Here is a 25,375-nt window from a genome sequence, read left to right on the forward strand (position 1 = left end):
GATTGGCTAAATCATTGGTCAGTGGTGACTGAAATCAATCCCTAGCCCCTCTCTCCTCTCTGGAGTTGAAAGATGGAGCTGAAAGTTCCAACTCTCCTATTGCATGGTTGGTTCCTCTGATGATCAGCCCTATTCTTAGGTAACCTAGGGGCATCCAGAAGTCACCTCAATAATATAGACACCCTTATGGCTTTTATCACTTAGGAAATTCTGAAGGGTTTAAGAATGTGCCTGAAACAGGGATGAAGACCAAATATATATTTCTTATTATAAAACTTTATCACAAGGTTGATTTTAAATATCTAAGTCTTTTGTTTTACCTCAGTGTTGACTCCTTTTGAGAGTGCCCTTATTCTTGAATTTTTCCATCATTTATTGGTGAATGAAGTCAGTTGTTTCGGTAAAGCTTTGTAGCTTTGTGAAGCCCTCTTCCTCTGGCAAAATCTCCGAACCACAGTTTTGTATTTGGGTCTTGGGACAATGGTAAGTAATATTTTCATTGACACCCTTGTTTTAGGAGTTACAGTGCTTGATGGAATGTTTGGCAGTAGCTTCAGGTTTTCTCAACTTGCCACTTCTGGTGTGGCCACCATCTTATGAACCCAGCTGGTGTGTAAAAGATAGTGGGGCTCCACTATTCTAAGTGTTCTGTTCCCAGCATAAGTGTCTTTGTCCCATGAATGGTGATTGGGATGCAGAAGAGAGTCAGCCATCCATGCTCCTGACCTCATTCCCACCTGCTGTCACATGGAGCTTAATTTCTGCAACATACAGCTAGCTACTACTCCTCTCTGGAACGTACGAGATCCCTTTGATTGGGCGCTGAGGCAGAGGGAAGCTGTATTCTTGATTGCACCCTTCTGGGATGAAGTTTCCATTACAGTAATCTAGGGAAGGTTTCATGGTTCAAACTCCAGAGACTGTTTTTGTGATTTAGTAGCTTTTCTTCCACTATTGTTTCTGCATTTCTTATACAGTCTTAAGACATTTGCAGATTTTTTAACTGGTATACTTTTTTTGTTAAGATTCTATTAATTTATTTATTTGACAGAGTATAAGGAGGGGAAGCAGCAGAGAGGGAGGGAGAAGCAGGCTCCCCACTGAGCAAGGAGCTTGATGCGGGGCTTGATCCCTGGACCCAGGGATCGTGACCTGAGCCAAAGGCAAATGCTTAACCCACTGAGCCACCCGGGTGCCCTGGTTGTACTTTTTGTAATATTCACCATTCTTTTTTTGGAAGCAAGTCCACATTACATTGTCATGCAGGACATTGAATTACCAGTTACAATTTTATATTTATTTGTGTGTGGTTTTAACCATAATGTCTGTTTTGGGGAGTGTTCAATACTGCGCTTGAAAAGAACTTACTGTAATGTTCATATACTGTAGTCTTTTCTACCCTTTAAGTAATCTTGAATGTGTTTTTATATTTGAAATGTTTTTTTTCCTCCGTGTATAAATGGTGTTTCCCTGTTTAAAAAAAAATCTGTTCTAGGGGCGCCTGGGTGGTACAGCGGTTAAGCATCTGCCTTCGGCTCAGGGCGTGATCCCGGCGTTGTGGGATCGAGCCCCACGTCAGGCTTCTCCGCTATGAGCCTGCTTCTTCCTCTCCCACTCCCCCTGCTTGTGTTCCCTCTCTCGCTGGCTGTCTCTATCTCTGTCGAATAAATAAATAAAATCTTTAAAAAAAAATAAATAAATAAAAAATAAAAAAAATAAAAAAAAAATCTGTTCTGATGATCTCTGAGGTTTTTTCCCCCAAATTGATCAGTGCTTTTTATTTTTTGTTTTTTAAGAAATTTTATTTATTTATTTGAGAGAGAGAGCACAGAGGGCAAGGGAGAAGCAGACTCCCTGATGAGCAGAGAGCCTGATAAGGGGCTCACTCCCAATCCTAAGACACTGGGATCATGACTTGAGATGAAGGCAGACGCTTAACTGACTGAGCTACCCAGGTGTCCGATCTCCAGGTTTTAACTGTGTTACTAGGCCACAGAGGCCATGGCTCCATGGGTCCCAAATAGCCAGCCCTGTTTTAGCCAGTTGGCACTGACAGAATCCAAAGGCAGAGAAATGAGTGGTGGTGAAACAAGAAAGGAGTTTATTTCACTGAGGCTGACACCAAAGTGGGTGGGTATATGCAGGTGGACGGTAAAAGTCAGGTTGATCGATCATTTAGTTGTTTTGGTGTGTCATTCCTGGGCTTCTTGCTGGCTCAGGGCAGTCTTTTTTTGGCTTGAGTTGGTAGTTTTTTGTTTCCCCTCAGGGGATGCTTCGGCCTTAGGGTGTTTTGCCTGAGTTAAGAGATAAGCTAGAAAGAAGCACTTAACAGTTAGTACACACTGAGGTCAGAATGGAGGAAGTTGAAGTCCTATTTTGATAGGAATTTTTAGTACATTTTCATTTAATATAAATGATTAAGTTGTGTTTGTGACTTCCACCCAAATAATTTTACTTTTTTCCTTCTTACGTTTTTTAGTTTATCCTTCCTTTTTCTGTGTAAATCTCATTGTTTTTACTGTTCCTTTTTTCTTCAATAACTATCAGGTATATTTATTCATTTGTTTTCTTTAGTAATACTGTCCAAATTAGGACTTTTCAGCCATGTTATTGTTAACATTTGGGCAGTTAATTCTGTGTGTGTGGATGTCTGTGCCATACAGATGTACAGCAGAATATGTGCCCCCGCCATTTAAATTATTGTAGCACCCTCCCTTTATTAGCTGTGATAGTAAAAGTTTACATTGTGTAATGTTACTGAGAGACAAATTTCTCATGATTGATACTCCTTGCTCCTTGTATTTCAATATTTATTTTAAGTTACTATACTGAACTTTTAAGGAAATAATGTACTAGTTCTCCATCTGTGTAGTAAGTTTAGAACAGGATATGTGATTTATATACTGCGTGTCTCTTAATTTTTCATCAATTGAGGAAAAAGATGCTGGGATCATTCTGTACATGTTTTTGTATTTCACATGTTTTAAGTTGCCTTGAGTTAGGATCTAGGAATGGAATATCTGAGTTACAAAGAATCTATCCAGGCTTTTTTCCTCCAAACTGTTTGCATTTTGTGCTTACCACCAGTACTGTGTATAACACTTCTTTTGCTTCATATCCTCAGTAGCACCTAGTCTTGTGACATTTGTTTATTTATTTATACATTTAATTTATTCATGAGAGAGAGAGAGAGTGTGTGTGTGTGTGTGTGTGTGTGTGTGTGAGAGAGAGGGCACAAGCAGGGGGAAGAGCAGAGGGAGAGGGAGAAGCAGCCTTCCTGCTGAGCAGGGATCCAGGGATCCTGGCAGTTGACTGTGGACTGAAGGCAGAGGCTTAACCAACTGAGCTACCCAGGCATACCTCTCTCCTCCGTTTTGTTGAACACCTTAATTCTTAATGAGTCTTTGCTGATAGAAGAAGTCTCCTCACTAGCACAGTAGGAACTACTACTCCACATCAGTCTAAGGGATTAACCTTGCCCTATTTATGGAAAGTAAAATTTCTTCCTATGTTAAAGTTGCCATGCAAAGCAATGCTGACTTTCTATATACAGTTTATATCCAGTTTATATACACAGAAGTGCAGAGAACCTGTGTGAGAATGAATATTAAGTGTATTGAGCAATGAAAGGAACATAAAAGTTGGATTAGTCCGAATATTTTGGTTTGGGTTCACTTAGTAGAGAATCTGCATTTAATACTGTAGCCTGTGTGTCAGAGCTCTGTCAGTTTGGCTTAAAAAATGGACCAAAAGGTGGACCTCCTTAGTGAGTGACCTAGAAAATCTAGACCTGCGTTGGCCTTTTGTGGAGGAATTGATCGGATTATTAGTGTGTGTTGTCATTTAAGACCACCTGCCTTAAATGACCTGCTTGGAGGGTATAGAAGATGCAACTTTCACCATGATTGTGAGAAATAAATTCATGACGGTAACTCTTGAATCCTTTTTTTTTTTTTTTTTTTGATTTAATGTTTGATCTTCTTAGGCCAGACTATAGAGTGGGAATTACGGTCATTGAATCAGGAGGCGCTGGAGTGATTGGGTCCTGGGGTGGCAGCAGTTAAGTGGTGGTACTTTCCAGAGGCAAGGTGGGCATGGTTAACATAATAGGTATTTGGTTATCATGGTATTCCTAGAAGTGAAACAGATAGGAATCCTAGTATATAACATGCTTGATGTTTTATAAGTAGAAAAGTTGGAGATCAAGTCACCTAAAATCTAACCAAAATAAAAAACACAGAATTGTAGTCTTTCAGTCATTTCCTAGACTTGAGCTGCTCTTTAGTCCCTGAACTCCTTGAATGGAATTCAAGGACTGGAGGTTAAAGTACCCTAGTACCCTGAAAACTTACACTGTGCATCATGACCCTCTTTACCAGGCTTCTCCAAATGGCACATTGTATTTTTACAAGGGTAGGTGTGCATTGGGGAATAATAAATAATCCTTTGAAACCTACTGGACATTGACTCTGAACTGACACTAATTCCAGAAAGATCCAAAACATCTTTGGGTAAGACTAGGTGCTTATGGAGGTCACATGATCAATGAAGTTATATTTTAGATCTTTTTCATAGTGGGTGCAGTGGGTTCTTGAATGCATTCTGTGTTTATTTCTCCAATTTCAGCATACATATTGGAATAGATACATACTCAGTAGCTGGCAGAATCCCCAGTTGGCTCCATGACTTCTAGAGTTAGAGTATTATAGTGGGAAAGTAAAATAGAAGCCCTTAGAATTGTCTTTAAGTAGGAAAATAGTAAACCAAAAGCTGTACTTAATTTCTGGATCTCCAGTTGGAGAGTTTGCGTCATCATCAAAGACTTGAAGGTCTAGGAGGCATGTTTCCTAACACATTCACATTCACCTTACCTCATGGATCTTTATAGTAGATGGAAAATTGTAGTACATTTTCATAAGTTTAACCACATTATCATTCTAATTGCAATTGCTGTATCAGATGGGATTTAATTCTTTTAGCAAATTAACATTTTATCCTGTACCAACTCTGCAGCTATTGATTTAGAATATGCCTCTTTTTCTCCACGTCTGTCAGTATGCACCACCAGAAGGTTTTTATGGTTTTTGTTTTTTTGTTCTTGTCAAAGGATCCTTTATTGAAATATTTTCCTTTGTAGTTCTTAACTAGCTGGGCATTCCACTACATCACTATTCATGTCATCGGTGATGTCATGAGGATGATGGCCATCAGTATTGCAGCTCACAGATTGGGCAGTCCCCTGGATCACTTTAATGGTTTGAGAGAGTCCTCTGGCTAAAGATCAGTGCTTTGTCTTTTGGGCAATACTGACAGTCTCATCAAAAATGATATTTCTACTGTACTTAATGTTTTCTGCTTCTTTCTGTCTCCTGGCAGTTCCTTGAGGGCTTTGATAATCAGGGCAGAAGAAGAAGATACACTTCAATCTGGGCCTGTCTGTTCTGAATGATCAGTTTCACTCAGACCCTTCCAGTCACTGTTTGCCTTGGTGATGTCATCACCAACTTTTTTTGAACAGAGACCCAGGGGGCCAATCTTCCAGGCAGAGCAGGTGTGACACTGACTGCCCCACCAGGGTACCTCAGGTATACAACTTTGATCTCGTTGGCATCTAGCTGAAGCAGTATGGTGGAGGTGGTCTAATTCAGATGCACCTGGATTTGGAACAAATGCACCTTTGCCTCCTCCCTGCTGAAAGCCAAAAGCTTGTTTTTTTGTTTTTAAATGGCAGTACCAGCAATAGATCTTCACTGTCTGTCTTTAGGAGTTTATCAGTTCTTCAGCTTTGTGTTATAATTTAGGTCGCAGGAATCTTAATTGTCTTTGCTGCCCACAAGATGACACATAGTGTTATCAAGAGCTGCTCAGCCACAAGAGTAAAGCCACTGGGCCTTACTATCCAACAAATCTAATGGGGTTTGAGGTTTCTGTGGCAGAGAAGGGTGCTGTTTGGAACCATTGGTAGGACCCTCTTAAGTGAATCAGAGTGTAGGCTTGGGATTTTGGAAGAGAGCTCTACTCTTCTGTCTGGATAACTACTTTCCTTTTGAGAAACAGCTTTTGGCCTATTCCTGGCTTTAGTAAGTACTAAATAACTAAAGCAGTTATTACCAAGCTACTATGCTGTCATCATGAATTGGGTATTATCTGACCCACTGAGGCATAAATACCTATACGTAGTAGCATTCCATAATCATATGGAAGTGATACATACAAGATTGGCCCAAGTATGCCCTGAAGGAACAAGTTACAGGAGGTAGCCCGAATACCCAAGGTCCTCGCTCCTGCTGCATTATCTTCTTTATCCCAGCCTGCGTCAGTGATCTCCTGGGTAGTTTCTCCAACAGTTGACAGAGAATGAAAAGTCACAGGCCTGGTTTTATGGTGCCAGACACTACAGCCATCTGAATTGGATAGCTGTAGCACCAACGTCCCAAATCTTTGAAGGACAGTGGTGAAGGGAAATCCTTCCAGTGGATAAAATTTCAGGCTATGGATCTGGTTATTCACTTTGCCTGGAAGGAGAAATGGCCAGAAGTGTGATTATATATCAATTCACGCGCTTTGGCCAATGATTTGGCATGGTAGTAGAGATTGAAAGGAAAGTAATTAGAAAATTAGTGACAAGGGGTGCCTGGGTGGTTCAGTCCGTTTTCATTTCAGCTTGGGTTGTGCTCTTGCGGTCGTGGCATCGGGCCTGGTGTCAGGCTCTGTACTGGGAGTGGAGCCTGCTTGAGGTTCTGTGTCTCCCTCTGCCCTGCCCTGCTTTCTTGCTCTTCAAAATTAAAATAAAAAATTAAAGTTAAAAAAAAATGAGTACAGTATAATTTGAGGAAGAGATATGTAGCTAGACCTTTCTTATTTAGCAAAAATTCATGAAGATATTTGTGTCTTAAATAAGAGAGGGATCTCATCCGAAAAGGGATTTCAGTAATCAAGTAGACAGGTTGAGACTTTGTCTCTGTCCCCAGCCACCTCTGTCATTGCACAATGGGCTCATGACAAAGTAGCCATGGTGGCAGGGATGTGGTTATATATGAGCTTAACAACATTAACTTTTCTTTATCAAGATTAATTGTCCAGTCTGCCAGCTGCAGACAGTAACGATGATTCCTTCATATATATGGCACGATTCTGCATGGTGATCAGCCATTTTCCTGATCACATTGGGTCCATATGTATCATGAGAATAGGCAGTGTTTTTTACTTATTAGTATAAACAATCTTGGTGCAGATTTGTCTTGTTTGTATGCAGTGCTACTGGCAAAATTGTCATCTGTGGACTTAATGCTTATCCACTCTCATATGTACATCAGTCACACTGAGAGCTGAGCCTGATGTGGGACTTGATTTCACCACCCTGAGATCACAACCCGAGCCAAAACCAAGAGTTGGATATTCAACCGATTGCACCAACCAGGTGCCCCACACGTATCCCTTTCGAATTTGTATTTTTATATTCTTGGGTAAATACCTAGTAGTGCAGTTGCTGGATTGTGGCCTAGTTATATTTTTAACTTTTTAAGGAATCTTCATACTGTTTTCCAGAGTGGCTGCACCAGTTTGTATTCCCACCAGTAGTGTAAAAAACTCCCCTTTCTCTTCATCCTGGTCAACACTTAGGTGTGTTTCATGTTGTTGATTTTAGCCATTAGGACAGGTATGAAGTGATTGTGATTTTTTTTTTAAAGATTTTATTTATTTATTCGACAGAGATAGAGACAGCCAGCGAGAGAGGGAACATAAGCAGGGGGAGTGGGAGAGGAAGAAGCAGGCTCATAGCGGAGGAGCCTGATGTGGGGCTTGATCCCATAACGCTGGGATCACGCCCTGAGCCGAAGGCAGACGCTTAACCGCTGTGCCACCCAGGCGCCCCGAAGTGATTGTGATTTTGATTTGTATTTCCCTGATGATGATTGGTGTTGAGCATCTTTTCATGTGTCTGTTGTTGGCCAAGTAAGAAGCAAAACAAAAGGGTAGTGAAATAAAGTGCCAAGCATGGGTGCCTCGATGGTTCAGTTGTTAAGCATCTGCCTTTGGCTCAGGCGTGATCCTGGCATTCTGGGATTGAGCCCCACATCAGGCTCCTCCTCTGGGAGCCTGCTTCTTCCTCTCCCACTCCCCCTGCTTGTGTTCCCTCTCTCGTTGGCTGTCTCTCTCTCTGTCAAATAAATAAATAAAATCTGAAAGAAAAGAGAGAGAGAGAAAGAAAGAAAGTGCCAAGCAGGAAACAGACTCTTGAATCTAGAGAACACATTGATGGTTACCACAGAGGGGCTGGGTGAAGTAGGTGATGGGGACTAAGGGATGCACCCATCGTGATGAGCACTGGGTGATGTATGGAAGTGTTGAAACACTGTATCGTACACCTGAAACTAACATTATACAGTATGTTAACTAACTGGAATTTGAGGGAAAAGTTGAAAAAAATTCCACATGTAAGTAAGATCACGCAGTATGCATCTTGTGTGATTTATTTCAGTTAGTGTAATAACCCTCAAGGTCTGTCCATGTTCTAACAAATGGCAGGGTTTTCTTCCTTTTTTCCTTCTTTCTTCCCTTCCTTCCTAATAATATTCCATTGTGTGTATGTGTGTGTCTCTGTCTCACATTGTCCTTATTTGCTCATCCATCCATGGACTTAGGTTGTTTTCCATGTGTTGGCTAATATAAATAATGTTGTAATAAACATCCAGATGGCACGTATTTCCTCAGTTAATGATTTTGTTTTCTGTGGGTATATACCTAGAGTTGAAATTGCTAATTGCTAGACCAGGTGCAGTTTTATTCCCCACTTACCCTACCCCCATCCCCCACCCCCGCTCGAGGATCCTTCACATTGTTTGCCATAGTTGCTGTACGAATTTACATTCCCACCAACAGTGTGCCAAGAGCTCCCTTTTGTCTACATTCTCACCAGGACTTCTCTCTTGTCTTTTTCCATAGTAGCTATTGTGACAGTTTTGATGTGCTGATAATTAGTGTTCGCACCTTTTTATGTAGCTGTTAACCATTGACTGTCTTCTTTGGAAAAAGTATCTATTCTAATCCTTTGTCTTTTTTTTTTAAGATTTTGAGAATACAATTAGGGGGAGGGGCAGAGGGAGAGGGACAAGCAGATCCTGCTGAGCATGGAGCCTGATGCGGGACTCAATCCCAGGATCCTGAGATCATGACCTGAATGGTAGGCAGACACTTAACTGAGCCACTGGGTGCTCCAGTCTATGTATCTTTAAAGGAAAAGTGAGTCTCATAGGTAGCGCATCATTGGATCTTGTTTTTTTTTAAATCCATTCAGGCATTCTTTGTCTTTCAGTTGAAGAATTAAATCCATTTCTGTTTAATTATTGATAGGTAAGGATTTACAAATGTCATTTTAATATTCTGTGTTGTACTGTATATCTTTTGTTCTTTTATTCCTTATCTTGGTGTTTTCTTTTGTGGTTTGATAACTTTTTAGTGATAATGCTGTGACTTTTTTTTTAGTAATCTTTTTTTTTTTTAAAGATTTTATTTATTTATTCGACAGAGATAAAGACAGCCAGCGAGAGAGGGAACACAAGCAGGGGGAGTGGGAGAGGAAGAAGCAGGCTCATAGCAGAGGAGCCTGATGTGGGGCTCGATCCCAGATCGCCGGGATCACGCCCTGAGCCGAAGGCAGACGCTTAACCGCTGTGCCACCCAGGCGCCCCTTTTTTAGTAATCTTTTACATGAGTTTTTCCTTTGCATTTACCGTGAAGCTTAACAAGAAAATCTTTTACTGATAATATTCTGCTTTAACTGATTGTACACATAAACCTCACAGTTTTTTATTGATGTTATGTTATAATTAATATATGTTTTTATATAATTTATGCAATAATATATTATTATACCTACAGTTACTTTTTAATACTTATGTTTTTAAACCTTTGAATTAGACTTGTAAAGAAATTATGCACCACTGTCACAATATTAAGAGAACCTGAATTTGACTGTATATTTATCTTTACCGGTGACTTTTACACATACATTCATATGTTAATGATAGTTAACATGTTTTTATTTCCTCTTGAAAAAATTACCTAAGGATTTCTGGTAAGGCAGGTATAGTGATGATTACGTTTCTCACTTTGTTTGGGAAAAGCATTTTCTCTCCTTCATTCTGAAGGACACCTTTCAGTATTTCAGTAGTTCAAATTTATCCTATTTTCTGCCTTGCAAAATTTCTGATGAGACATCTGCTTATCTTTTGGTGCTATATTCAGCATTTGAGTGAGTCAGGAAATTTGCTTCCTTAGGGTCATGGAATGATTTACTTGGCTGCTAAGGGGTTGATGTTTGGCTATTCTGAGACAGGGTGGCCCACCAAGCTTCTTGGGCAGAAAGGACCACTGCATCAGTTATCCAGATAGGGCAGAGCTGCTGGATAGGTTCTCTGGTAAAGAGCCATTGTAAGTGGAACTATCAAGAGAGAGGGGTGATGAATTTTCCTAAATGTGTTCTGGTTAGCCTTCCTGATAGGGTGAGATTGACAGCTACACTCAACAGTGGGTAGAGACACAGAACTGCTTTTCTGCTCAGTAGAGTGGTAGAATACGCTCAACAGCTGGCATGCCTTGCTGTCTGCGGATTTGATTCTGGCAGAACTGCATACTGAACTCTTTGACCAGCTGGACTTTCCAGTCATGGACTCTCTGTTGAAGTGCTGATTTAAGTAGTGATATGAGGTGGGCTATGCATATTTCCTGGCTTGTTGGAGTGGAGGATGCATTTTGCCTGGGTAGACCTATAAATTAATTTTTCTGACTGGACAGGGTGGTAAAATAGGCTTCAGAGCTGGCAAGGCTAATTGTTTGGGGTCCTGAATCAGGCAGAAGTTTGTACTGAATTCACTCTTCTGACAGGGCTAGTGGCTTAGTTTTGCAGATAGTCAGAGTTGCTGGCCAGCATCTCTACTTTGGCGCCACTGCAAGGAGGAATTTGCCTAACAAGATCTGTGTGCTGGTTACTGTAAGTCCTCCTCCTCCCCTGCCTTCCTCCATCGCATTCTGGTCCTTAGCAGACAAGTCCCACATGTTCTTTCCAACATCTCTGTGAGAGAGGCCTGTAGTATAATGGGCTGCTCTGAAACAAATCCAGACAAACAAATCCAGAATGCTAGGGGAACTAGATGTCTACGCTGGACTCTCTTTTACCCACTGGAAAAACTTTAGGCCTGGGTGGGGGCTCTCTTGGTGTGTTTCTAACTTGGTGCGCGGACAGTGCAGTCAGACCGTAGCTGGTTGTCTTACGTTTCTAATGCCTGCTTCTCAGTCTCTGTGGTTCAGGGATGTGCTTTAGTCTCTATCCCTGTGTTTTGTGATTTTTCACAGTATTGTTCTGTCTGTGGATACTTGTAAGTTAGTTTTCTACTGAGGGGGATGTCTGGAATGACCTGTGTTGCATCCTGATATTACCTTGGCACCAAATAACTATTACCCTTATTTTTTTAAATTTAATTAATTTATTTTTTTGACGGGGCTGGGGGGAGAAAGAGAACACAAGCAGGAGGAGCAGCAGATGAAGAGGGAGGAGCATGCTCTCCGCTGAGCAGGGATCCCAGTCTGGGATCATGAATTGAGCAAAGGCAGACGCTTCACCAACTGAGCCACCCAGGCGCTCCTACAATTACCCTTATTTAAGACTGTACTTTCAGGGATCATTTCTATAGTTTGTTACAATTACCCTTATTGACCTAGCAGCAAAATTTTGGCTTCCTTTCCCCATGACCTTATGCTCTTATGGCAAAGAGGTGTTAGTTTCAAGGGAGGAATGTTTTCATGAGGATATACAACAATGATTCTATCAGACTGAAAGTTAACACTGCTCTTTGGCTGTTTGAACTCCTTATTCATCAATTTGAATTAACAGGCAAGGCAGAGAGTTCATTTCTCTGGCTGTGCTGATTCATCTTGATATGCAAGGGAAAATTGGACTCCTGTTCCACAGTGGATGTAAGGAAGATTATGTGTTCCATATAGTAGACCCCTTAGTGCTTCTCTTAAAATGACCATGCGTTTTGATTTGAGGTCATTGGAAAACTACAAAAACTCAACCCAGGGTGGAATAGTAATGGCCCAGATCTTTTAGAAATGGTTGGTATAACCCTAGCAGGTAGAGTGATGACCAGTTGAAGTGATTTGCTGATTGCAGAGGGAATACAGAATGATTAATGAAAGAAGGTAGGTAGTTATAAATACCAGAAATGATCATGTGACTGTAGCACTGAGGACTTTGTCAGGTGTGCATGAAAGCAAATATTTTTTCTTCCTTTCTTACTCTTTAATGATGTAATGTTATGTGTATTGATTTTATATCATAGTATTTAAGTTAAAGGATTTTAAGGAGCAATGATAATATCACTGAAGGTCTTTATCTCCCCTTCTGAAGAGGGAGCTATCCTGTTTTGGGTTGTATGTGTGATAGTTGCATCAAGTTCAGAATTATACCCTTGTTGTCTCCCGCCCCCATCCCCCCATGTGTGAAGGGGGTGGGCTTCTTATGGTAAATTTTATGTGGTAACCCAGTTTGGCTGGGCCTAAATGTCTGTTTAACTTTAATCTGGGTATAGCTTTGAGGTTTCTGGATGAAATTAACATATCTGTAGACTGCCGATTATCCTCCTCAGTGCACATGGGCCTCTATTAATTCAAGGCCTAATTAGTACAAAAAAAGTTGACCATACTGTTAATAAGTCTTTGAACTATGATACGGTAGCTTCCTGCCCTCGTACTGGAATTAAAACATCTATTTTTCTGTTTCTGACTTGACTGTTCAGATCTTTGTAATTATCAGCCTGCTTAATCTCAAGTCAGTTCCTTCTAATAAACCACACAGACACACACATACATAAGACACCTTCTCTTCCACCCTGTTTGTTTTGTTTCCCTGGAGATCCATAATATGATATTATTGAACCCTTAAATGGAATATTACAAACCTAATTCAAGATAAATCTTTAATTCTTTTTTAAAATGCTTTTGTTTTCATGTGTATCACAGCTATATTTTAGCAATTAACTTTACATCATTCTACATATTTTAAATAATTTAAGTTCAAAAATGGTTAGTTTTGAAGTTTGGCAAACTTTTTAATGGATTTAATAGATTTGACTATAAATAATGGCTACATTTAGTTTGTGTCATGTAGGGGGTTTTGTTTTGTTTTGTTTTCTTTTCTTTTAGGTGAACTTGTAAAAATGTAAAACCTATTTTTAGCTTTGCAGTCTGCATAGAAAGATTGTGATCCCAGTTTGGATGCTGAGCCATTATTTCCTGATCTGTGCTCTAGTATATCTACTCAAAAATACATTATTTCTGTTCATTTTCTTGGAGAAGTTACACATTTTCTATTGTTGTCTTTGTCTTTCCCCTTAAGAAATGTATCATTAAGGAGGGTTCTGTTGAAGTGTTCATAGCCTGCTTAACAACTACTACTTTCTTCAGTTGTCGCGAGGGACTCATAAATGTCAAACTCAAGAGCTAGGTAAATAGGGTGACCATCACGTGAGTGGCGGTCTTAAAGGTTGAGCCCGTAAATGTGTGGTTGAAATACTTTGCTCCTTAAGGTGAAGGCTGGAGTTGGAGGTTGTGACATCGTGATTATAAGAAGAGAATGTGGTAGGAGTGTCTTGGTCTTTCTGTCTCTTTTGATGTGGGTATTTTCTCAGCAGCTTGATTTATGAAAGTCACTCAGCTAGTTTCTGGATTTCACCTAGGGAACTAGCCTGCAAGTAGCTGTTTATTTGATAAAACCCTGAGGAGAGAGAAAGTTAGGAGCCCTGTATATATCTCATCATCTTGGTAACATTCAGCTATATTTTTTTTCTTTAACCAAAGACATCATTAGGGTTATTACAGTGACAATCATATGAAACTATAATTTTTTAACAGGGGTTTGTGATGGACACTTTGACAAATTATAAATCCTCTAAACCTCACTTGATTCTGATTGATGTAAGCAAGAATTTAATAAATTATGTATTTTGTAGAAAATATTCCTAATCTTCAAAATAGTTATAGAAATGACAAAGATTTAGCATCATTTCCATGTAAGATTTCTTTGTTGTCCTTTTGCATAGATCACCATGATTCTGAGAATACTTTTGAGGTTTACCTTTGAAGAGGGTACACTGACATTATTTGGATGTGTTGCTATTCCTTTTCTCCATAACCTTGTCATTCCTTGTCTTTTTTCATTTTGCCGTCTTAGTAGGTAGGAAGAGAAATCTTATTGCAATTTTGGTTTTCATTGCTGTGAATAATGATGAGCACTATTTCATATACTTATTGGCCATTTTAAACTTTATTTATTTATTTATTTTTTTATTTTTTAAGATTTTATTTATTTATTTGACAGACAGAGACAACCAGCGAGAGAGGGAGCACAAGCAGGGGGAGTGGGAGAGGAAGAAGCAGGCTCCCAGCGGAGGAGCCCGATGTGGGGCTCAATCCCAGAACGCTGGGATCACGCCCTGAGCCGAGGCAGATGCTTAACCGCTGTGCCTCCCAGGCACCCCTAAACTTTTTTTTTTAATTGAAGTATATTTGGTGTATAATATTGTAAAATTAGGATGTACATGTGTAACGTGATTATCACTGTAACAGTAATCAGCATCTCACATTGTATAATTATCATTTCTTCTTGGTAGTTGGACTAGCGAGTTTCTGATTTTGTTGTTGTTTGGTAGCAAAGTTTATTGAGTGATGGTAAAGTGATGGTGCAAAGTTCCCAAAGAGGGAGGGGACCCAGTAGGATTGCCCAAGTTTGTTGTGTATCATATAGTATGGTCTTCTGTGTTCACTGTACTGTGCACTAAATCTGGAAGGGTTATTTAACATGTTATCCATTGGTAGTTTGAAACAAAACCTGTCCTATCCTTTCACTTCTCTTACCCTGATAACCACCACTTACTCGCTGTTTTAAACAGGTTTGGCTTTTTCAGAGACCACATGTGATTGATACCATACAGTACTTGCTTTTTTCTGACATATCTTCCTTAACCATCATTGCTCGCAGTCTACTCATATTGTCCCAAGTGGGAGGATGTATTTTCTTATGGCTGCATAATACTCCAGTGGATTTATACACTACATCTTATTTATCCACTCATCTGTTGATGGTACATTAGGTTGTTTCCGTATCTTGGCTATTGTGAATATTGTTGCAGTGAACATGAGAGTGCGTATATCCTTTCAGTACCTTGTTTTCATTTTGTTTGGATAAACACCCAAAAGTGGGATCGCTCTATCATATGGTAGATTTAACTTTTTAGAGAACCTCCATATTGTTTTCCATAATAGTTGAACCAGTTTATATGTCAGCAGTGTACAGGTTTCTCTTTTTTCTGTATCCTTGCCAACATTGTTATCTCTTCATATTTTCATGGTAGCTATTCAAAGAAGTATAAGGTGATGCTGCATTATGGTGTTGCATTGTATGTCCCTGATGGTGAGATGTTGAGCATCTTTTTTTTTTTTTTTTAATATGTTGGTCATCTGAATGTCTTCTTTGGAAGAATTTTTAGTTCTTTGTGCATTTTATTTTATTTATTTATTTATTTTTTTTTTTTTAAGATTTTATTTATTTATTCAACAGAGAGATAGCCAGCGAGAGAGGGAACACAAGCAGGGGGAGTGGGAGAGGAAGAAGCAGACTCCCAGCGGAGGAGCCTGATGTGGGGCTCGATCCCAGAACGCCGGGATCACGCCCTGAGCCGAAGGCAGACGCTTAACCGCTGTGCCACCCAGGCGCCCCTCTTTGTGCATTTTAAATTAGACTTTTCATTACCAAGTTTATGTGAGTTCTTTATGTATTTATTATGGATATTAACCCCTTACCTGATAGATGGTTTGCAGAAATTTTGTCCCATTTTGTAGATGACCTTTTCATGCTTTGTTTTGTTTTTTGTGCAGAAGCTTTTAAATTTGGTGTAGTTCTACTTGATCATTTTTACTTTTGTTTCTTGTTGTACCCAAGAAACCCTTGCCAAAACCAGTTGGGGAGTTCTTTTCTACATTTTATTATAGGAGTTTTATGGTATTAGGTATTGGGTTAAGTTTTTGATCCATTTCAAATTAATTTTTTGGATGACTGTAAATAAGGGGTCCAGTTTCATTGTTCTGCGTGTATTTATCCATTTTTTAAATCGTATTTGAACACAGTCCTTTTGCCATCGTGTGTTCTTGACTCCCTGGTTGAATAATAGTTGACGTAAATGTGGGAGTTTAATTCTGGGCTCTCTGTTCTGTAGGTCCATTTTTTTGCCAGTATTGTACTATTTTTATTACTATAGACTTGTAATATAGTTTGAAAGCAGGAGATGTTATGCTTCCTGCTTTGTTCTTACTTTGGATTACTTTGGTTGTTTGGGGTCTTTTGTGGTTTCACACAGATTTTAAGATTGTAATTTTGTTGTTTTCACTGTGGACTTCATAAAAAAGGAACTGAAAATATTTCTTCAAGTAGTTTGGCTTCTGTATTACACATTACCTCATGACTTACATTGTTTCTTTGAAGTGTATTATAATATGTGGTAGAATTTTCAGAACATAAAAGCGTGTCATATGTACTAGATTTCTAATTAATCTAGGAAATAGATGTAAAAACTTTTACTCTGTAATTTTTTGTTTTTTAACAGAATGCTGCCTTTTTGTATGGCCTTGGTTTGGTTTACTTCTACTACAATGCATTTCACTGGTAAGTTGATTTAAACCAGGTGTTTCCACTTTGTGTGTGTGTGTGTGTGTGTGTGTGATAAACACATACAATATTATAATGTCAGGTTCATCCCTCTTTCCCTCCACTCAGCATGTCTGCTAACACTTTGTGATGGCCAAGAATTAGTAATTTGATTATAAACTCTCACAATCCTACAATTAAGAATAATGAAACTGTTCCTCCATTGTTGAGGAATAACTGATACTCATATGTAAGATTTTGTAAACTGTAAAATACAGGAAATTGTTTAGGTATTGTCCTTGTTTGTTTCCATTTAAATTGTGTGATAATCTTGAGAGTGAATTGCCAGCTTTTACATTGCCAGTGTTTACAGTCACGTGAATGGATCATTTGAATATTTAATACAGAGATCTTAAACATTCATTGACCAGTTTTTTATATGGTTTCCTAAAGTTGAATGTTTACCTTTAGTTGGATGATTTTCCCTGCTGTTATTTTCTTGCTCGTTGGCTTTTGGGCTGGTTAATTAGATCACCTTTAGAAGGATTGCATTGTTTATTAACTAAGCTTGTGAATTAGAGATGCTATAAACAGTTTTTTTTTCCTCCTAAATTACTCATTGCTTTGAGTAAGGTTAAACTTCAGCTACCTATTTTCCTTTGTAGTGAATAATCATACCAAGTAGATTATGACCATTTTAATGTCTCTATAAATATATTTCTTCCAGCTTCTAGTCATAGAATGTATAATTCTGAACTTCTAGAACTAGAAAATCCTTTAAAGATCACTTAATTTTAAAGCTCTAATTGTTGATATGGAAAGTAAGAGGTGTATATTTCTGTTCATTCTTACATAATCATATTTAGTGGCAGAAGTCAGCCTTATGTTCAGGACCCTAATCTTAATAAATTTTTTTTTTTTAAAGATTTTATTTATTTATTCGATAGAAACAGAGACAGCCAGCGAGAGAGGGAACACAAGCAGGGGGAGTGGGAGAGGAAGAAGCAGGCTCATGGCGGAGGAGCCTGATGTGGGGCTCGATCCCAGAACGCCAGGATCACGCCCTGAGCCGAAGGCAGACGCTTAACCTCTGTGCCACCCAGGCGCCCCCCCTAATCTTAATAATTTAACGCGTATTCCACTAAAAGAAAAAAAATGACATCATTTGTACACAATAACATTAGGTTCATAGCCTCTGATCATTTACAAATCCAAATAGATTAGAAGGTTATAAAAGTGAGAGGTGGGACTTGGAAATTTTGGGAAAGATCTGTTTAGAAATAAGGCTATAGGTTTTACTAAATGGAATAATTTGTTGTACTTTGCCCTTTATTAAGGTGGAAAGATGGCTATTTTTAAATCATTACGTACAATTATTTGTGCCAATAGATGCAGTCATTTTAGTCAGCCACAAGAAATTTAGGTCAAATCCAATGTAAGGCTGAGAACAAAGAACTGTAGAGTTAGGATTAGAGAAGTTTATATGTACCTTTTGTTGGATAATTTTCACATAGCTATGATAACTCATGAGCCTTAAATTGAATATAAGAACATAAAGTCAGAAGGGAGATAAGTTAGTGTAGGTTGAAAATACTGCTTTAGGGGCGCCTGGGTAGTGCAGTCGTTAAGCGTCTGCCTTCGGCTCAGGGTGTGATTCCGGCGTTATGGGATCGAGCCCCACATCAGGCTCCTCCGCTGGGAGCCTGCTTCTTCCTCTCCCACTCCCCCTGCTTGTGTCCCTTTCTGGCTGGCTGTCTCTCTGTCAAATAAATAAATAAATAAAATCTTTAAAAAAAAAAAAAAAGAAAGAAAATACTGCTTTAATACGCGTATGACAGTGGTAAGTTGGTTTTGAAAGACGAGTGTAAATTTTGATAATTTATTTTTAAATGATGTCTATATGTTTTTCCAAATAAACTGTACCTCTTAAAATGCTTAGTTTTGTAATAAGTGTATAAGTAAACACACTACTTTAGAAGTAGGAACGTAACCAAAATGATTTACTTAGACATGTTTTTTCTGTAGCTTATTTTATTATAACACTTCATAATGCATATTTTATAATGCATATGCAAAATGTGTGTTAATTGAATTAGGTTATTGATAAAGATTCCAGTCAACAATAGGGTATTAAGAATTAAGTTTTAGGCAAATAAAAAATGGTAAGTGGATTTTCTTGTGCTGGGGCTTGGTGCCCCTAATCTCCACATTGTTCCGGGGTTAGTTGTAATTGAGATTCAAAATAGACTTTTTCTTTTTTCTGTGTCATGCTCCTTTTTTTGAGGAAGTAATAAGTAATAATTTACATAGATCAAATACTAAAAAATATTCAAAATATATCTGGTCTGGATTTTTCTCTATTAATAATCAAAACTTGTTAAAAAGATTCATTAAGATGTTATAGAATTCGACAAAGATGGTGTGATAGACAATAGTCCCAAAAGTATAGGTCCTTGATTTATGACAAAGGTGGTAGTGCATTGCTACTCGGGTGGGATAATTTATGGAAAAGACTGTATTGTTTTGTAGGAATTTCATATGGAAGAAGTAAATACTAACACCTATCTGTATCACATTATACCAATAATAGGTTGCAAGAGGTATGTGTAGAAAAATGTGATGGGCAAAAGTGAAGTTTCTTTTTTTTTTTTTTTTTTTTTTAAAGATTTTATTTATTTATGTGGCAGAGAGACAGCCAGCGAGAGAGGGAACACAGCAGAGGGAGTGGGAGAGGAAGAAGCAGGCTCACAGCGGAGGAGCCTGATGTGGGACTCGATCCCGGAACGCCAGGATCACGCCCTGAGCCGAAGGCAGACGCTTTTAACGACTGCGCTACCCAGGCGCCCCAAAAGTGAAGTTTCTAAAAGTAGATTTATATGGAGTCATAAAGAATGAGGATTAACACTCTTACCCTGTTGCCCTTTTAAAAAGTTTCCTACTGTTCCACTGTCTGACATGCTTCACAAAAATTAAAATTGGTTATTTTCGTAGAAAATGTTATTAAACCTTTAAAAATTGTTGGGGCGCCTGGGTGGCACAGCAGTTAAGCGTCTGCCTTCGGCTCAGGGCGTGATCCCGGCGTTATGGGATCGAGCCCCACGTCAGGCTCCTCCGCTATGAGCCTGCTTCTTCCTCTCCCGCTCCCCCAGCTTGTGTTCCCTCTCTCACTGGCTGTCTCTACCTCTGTCAAATAAATAAATAGATAGATAGATAGATAGATAGATAGATAAAATCTTTTAAAAAACCCTTAAAAATTGTTGAATAATTTTGACTGTTGAGAAAATATTGGACTGAGATTCCATACCTTTTTGTAATCTTAAAATATCATTAGTAATATTTTTATAATGTTGTAATTTCTGTTAAAATTGTGTAACCAAAATGTTTCCTGGACTACCGAGGAATGTACATATAAATATTAAAACCTTAGATTCTTTTTTTTTTTTGTCTTTATTTTTCAGGGCAATTAAAGCATTTCAGGAGGTGCTTTATGTTGATCCGAGTTTTTGTCGAGCCAAGGAAATTCATTTACGACTTGGGCTTATGTTCAAAGTGAACACAGACTATGAATCTAGTTTAAAGGTAGGTGCCTCGGGGTTTTCTTGGATAGACACCATTCCATGTGTGTGTGTGTGGGGGGGTTAAGTGTCAACAGTATTGAAGAATGTTGGGATTTATATTAACCGCTAAAAAATGAATGCATTTATGATAGACACTAAAGGGTTACAAAGGGGTTGAATTTCAGGGTACACAATAGATTCGATGGTAAAATTTGTAAGATAGGTTTTTAGTGTTTTACATTTTATTTACTTGGTTTGTTTTTATTTTATTTTTAAAAATGTTTAATCCTAATCTTTGTGATCACAGGAAACAGAGTTTTTATTTATTGGAGCATGTAAAACACTGGCTATCATAAAGATAAAGAAGAGTTGGTTATGGATGCTGTGCCAGTAATCTAATGTTTGGCTAGCCTTTCATTTGAGACTGATAGAAATCTGTCCACTTCTCATAGCAAGACATGTATCATAGCAAAATTCTGTGAAAGATTCTTATCTGTTAAGACTGCTAGTTTGTGAGTATAAACATCACTGCAAAAAACATAACACACCTCAATTCTAACAGAAATACGATTTGTCAAAACTTGATTTTTCAGAATTTCTGGGTTTGTGCTGTCATTTTATGTTTTCTAACGGTATTAGTGGGATTAGAGTTTCTTCCTTGCTTCCTCTCTCTTCCTTATTTCCTTCCTTTTTAAAGATTTTTTTTTCTCAAAAAAAACAAAACAAAACAAAAAAAAACACAAAAAACCATGACCAGGGAGAGTGGCAGGTAGAGGAGAGAAGTAGACTCCCTGGTGAGCACTGAGCCCCATGTGAGACTTTATCCTGGACCTTGGGATCATGACCTAAGCTGAAGGCAGATGCTTAACTGACTGAGCCATCTAGGCATCCTACAAAGTTTCTTTGCTTAACAAAAGCGTTACTCTTTCAAAGAATTTAGGTTTTTGGGGAAAGAACAACAGGTTTTATGAATTTATGACCATTTTGAACATTGGCTCTTTCCCTGATATAGCTCTGTAATGGAATATCTTGGTTGCAAAGGTGGTTCTTGTGTATGTGTGACTTTATGGTGGGACTTAATTCTGAGCTCACTAACATGCAAATGCTAAATAGATGTTATTTAAAAAGTGTGTGTGATTGGGAATCCACTAAACCATCCTTAATGCCAGCAGTTTGCGAGAGGTCAGTGGACTCAGACAACAGTTGTATTTATGGTTACAGTTTAATACAGTGAAAGAATAAAGGTTAAAATTGTCAAAGGAGAGCACAAAATGATGGAGCCCAGGAGAGACAAGAATCCTGTTTATCCTCTCCCATTGCAGAATCATGTGAATAGTACTCAATTTTCCGTGCAATGATGTGTGATAACACACACAGAGTATTGTCAATCGGGTGTTTACCCAAGGCTTTCCACTTTGTTTTTTTCCCCCCATGGAATGTGTGTAATATTGGGAGTTGGTAATGTGGATATGCAGAGCATACCTACCTGACTGACCTTACTCAATCATCAGCAGCCCCGTCTAAGGTCAAATGATACCATGTGGCCTCAGGCCCTCAGCAAAAATAATGTTAGCATAAATCATATAGATGACTCAAGGCTGTAGCTATAGAAAGGCTTATAAAGCAGAATATTCTAAGGATTTTTTTAATCTCAATTTTTTATAGTATATTTTTTATTTTTTAAAAGATTTTATTTATTTATTTGAGAGAGCATGAGCAGGGGGAAGGTCAGAGGCAGAGGAACAAGCGAACTTCCCACTGAGTGGGGAGCCCTGTGTGGGGCTCGATCCCAGAACCCTGACATGAGGACACTTAACCGACTGAGCCACCCAGTTGCCCCTATTCCAAGGATTTAGAAATTATCTCAGGAGTATATCAAGGGCATTTCTTTGAAAGTGCAGTGTTTGCACATGGGACATCTGCTGAGTTAATCCCGTGCTGTACTTTGTATTCATGCGCTGCCTTAATTTTCAGATACTTAAAGTAACGAATTTAATTATCTCTGCATTTTACAAATTTAAAAAAGAATGATACTGAGCACACAAGTAATCAATCAAGAACATGAGAACGATTCAGGTAAACCACGTGGCTAGAGAGAACTGTTGCTAAGGAGTAGTAAGTCCAGTGTTAAATGCAGCAGGTATAGAGAGTGGAATCACATACATCACTTCTATGTTTAGAGAGGCATTTACCAAACTGTATACTATGGGAATTTAGTGGAATTAAAATGTAAGTATGGCTATGACAACTTGAAGATTTTAACCCCTTCTTGACATTCACATACTAATATATCAAAGATGTGAATGTGTCTTATAGAGGAAAAATATTAAATATGGTATAATTTTTTTGCAACATGTTATATTACCACAGTTGGTTGTTTTTTTTGTTTCTGTTTTTTCTTTTTGGGTTGTTTGAGAAGTGTTCTGGAAATACATTGAAAGACCCAAAAAAAACCCCGAAAAACATTTTATATCTTAAATATGGAATGTGTATATAAAATTAGTGAAGAAAAGATTAACTGAATAATAATACAGTGGTTAGTACTATTAAAATCTGTTTTATTTTTTTTTTTATTTTTTTTTAAAGATTTTATTTATTTATTCGACAGAGATAGAGACAGCCAGCGAGAGAGGGAACACAAGCAGGGGGAGTGGGAGAGGAAGAAGCAGGCTCATAGTGGAAGAGCCTGATGTGGGGCTCGATCCCAGAACGCCGGGATCACGCCCTGAGCTGAAGGCAGACGCTTAACCGCTGTGCCACCCAGGCGCCCCCCTAAAATCTGTTTTAAATTAAAGCTGATCTGTGATTTAATGATTTGGCAATATTTACAGTATCCTTTATTTACACAGAGCAGAGTTAGATAATGTTCACCAGCTGGTAGAAGTAATTTTACTTAATGATGCATAAGAAAAATGTCCTGTATGTACTAGCTTCCCAAGGTTTACGTAAGGAGTTCCAAACCTTGAAATGATGTTGATTTTAATAAGAATGTCTTAGATACATACAGCTATTTCTGTGAACCTCTTTCCTTTATTCAAACTTCTGACAACTTTCTGAGGCTAGTCTCATCTGTATGAAAAATATAATATTAGGATGTTTTTGGCTATTAATCTTTCTCTTAGTTTGTATATGTTATTTGATTTTTATTTCATCCTGGCATTTGCTTTTTAAGTTTTTTCTGTTAATAGAAATACGCCTTTTCTCTTGTGGAACCGTTTTAGCCATCAGTAAGTTTAATTCAAGATGAGAAATTTTTTATATATTATGATATAATTACTTAGCATTTTTAAATGAATGATGAAATGAATCAGAATGAAAGTCTCCCTGTAGGAGATCTGTAATTTTCCTAAGTTGGACTACAGTAATTTAACTTAGTCTAGCCAAGTATGAAACCTCTCTAATACACCATAGTGTTCCTGGTGTAATGTATTACTGTAGAAACTTAAATCCCAGCTCAAGTTTGTTGAAATAATGGTAAAAACTAGTAGTTCATGTCATAGCAATTCCAGACTTGAGGATTAATTGATTTAGTCATTCAGATATGACATCAAGGATCCATATTGTCTTTTCTTTTGGCTTTTCCATCTTTGATGTAGGATATTCACCAGGCATGAAAGAAGTAGATTCTTTCTCATATGTTCATCTGTAAGGAGAAAACTAGTGTAAGTGGAATGGCAATGAAGATATTGTAAAACCTTCAACTTTTATATAAAGGAAGATGCTGGGTTTTTTACAGATGTCGTTTGAGTAGCATTTTCCAAAAGTCTATCTTATGAAGCTATAATTAAATTACCTTTCAATGAAGACATGACTACATGGCCTATAAATTTCCTATACATGAGTATTTTTTTAAAGGAAATATAGTTTAGATTGATTAACTTCTTTTTTAAAGATTTTATTTTTTTGAGACACAGAGTGAGAGAGACAAGGCACAAGTAGGGGGAGGGGCAGAGGGAGAAGCCGACTCCCTGTTGAGCAGGGAGCCACACATGGGACTTCGAACCCAGAACCCTGGGATCATGACCTGAGCAAAAGGCAGACGTTTAACCAACTGAGCCACCCAGGCACCCCTGAATTTTTCTAAGATTTTATTTATTTATTTGAGAGAGAGAGATATCAAGAGAGCATGAGTGGGGAGGAGAGGGAGAAGCAGGGTCTCGACAAAATTGATAAAATTTGTTGACCATCTTTTATAGATGTGAAATATGCTCATCATCTATTTCATGGTGGTTAAATTTTGGAAGGTGTCATAACAGGAATAGAAATTGTTTCTTGAGCTTCTTAATTTAGAATTTGCACTAAAAAATGTGCTGTATTCCCTCTCTGCAAGAAGGGAAAAGATGGTTAGATTTTTTTTTTAAATCAGAGTAAAAGCTGCTCTGGTGATCTGCGTTTACATTTGGATTCAGATGAAATTGTTTACCTTGCAGTAACAGATCATCTTACAGGTAAAATATTGTCATCAGAACTTTTCTCATATATATCCATATGATCTTATTTTGTAATGTCCTTTGTAATGTTTTATAATCAAATGATAATCTTGAATTTACTTATTTTTATTTTTTAAAAATATTTTATTTATTTATTTGACAGAGAGAGACAGCCAGCGAGAGAGGGAACACAAGCAGGGGGAGTAGGAGAGGAAGAAACAGGCTCCTAGCGGAGGAGCCTGATGGCAGGGCTCGATCCCAGAATGCTGGGATCACGCCCTGAGCCGAAGGCAGACGCTTAACGACTGCGCCACCTAGGTGCCCCGATAATCTTGAATTTAATCCATGAGCTTTTATGTAGTTCATAATTTCTACTGCATCACTAAGCAGATTCTTTATTTGACAGGTTTTTTTTGTTTGTTTGTTTGTTTGTTTTTGTAGTAAGGCTTTCTTGGTGAAGAAGGTAGTCATGGATTTATATTCTGGAATAAACTCCTTAATTTTGGTAGGTATTCCAGATTACTTTGTCTTTGCTACTGTATTTTCAGAGCATAGTTCTACACAAAATTCAAATTGAAGGACATTGTGATAATCTAATTCATTATAGATTCATATAGTTTAGAGGTATTTCTGTTTGTCAAAAGACTGAAAATAATTTCATGTCACTATCATGTAAATTTCACATG

At 38.2% G+C, this 25,375-nt stretch overlaps 1 protein-coding gene across 9 annotated transcripts in view; it reads left to right on the forward strand.

The window, feature by feature from the left end:
• The window catches only part of LOC113248376 (lysine-specific demethylase 6A-like), a 147,690-nt gene that overhangs the window by 34,747 nt on the left and 87,568 nt on the right, over positions 1-25,375 (forward strand). For all 9 annotated transcript variants that reach the window (XM_048213435.2, XM_026489776.4, XM_026489777.4 and 6 more), the window contains exons 5-6: positions 16,662-16,720; positions 20,161-20,281. In XM_048213435.2, the coding sequence (XP_048069392.1) occupies positions 16,662-16,720; positions 20,161-20,281 (180 nt within the window). The remainder of the gene's footprint in view (positions 1-16,661; positions 16,721-20,160; positions 20,282-25,375) is intronic.

The sequence above is a fragment of the Ursus arctos genome, chromosome Y, assembly GCF_023065955.2.
Source record: "Ursus arctos isolate Adak ecotype North America chromosome Y, UrsArc2.0, whole genome shotgun sequence".
Taxonomy (NCBI): domain Eukaryota; kingdom Metazoa; phylum Chordata; class Mammalia; order Carnivora; family Ursidae; genus Ursus; species Ursus arctos.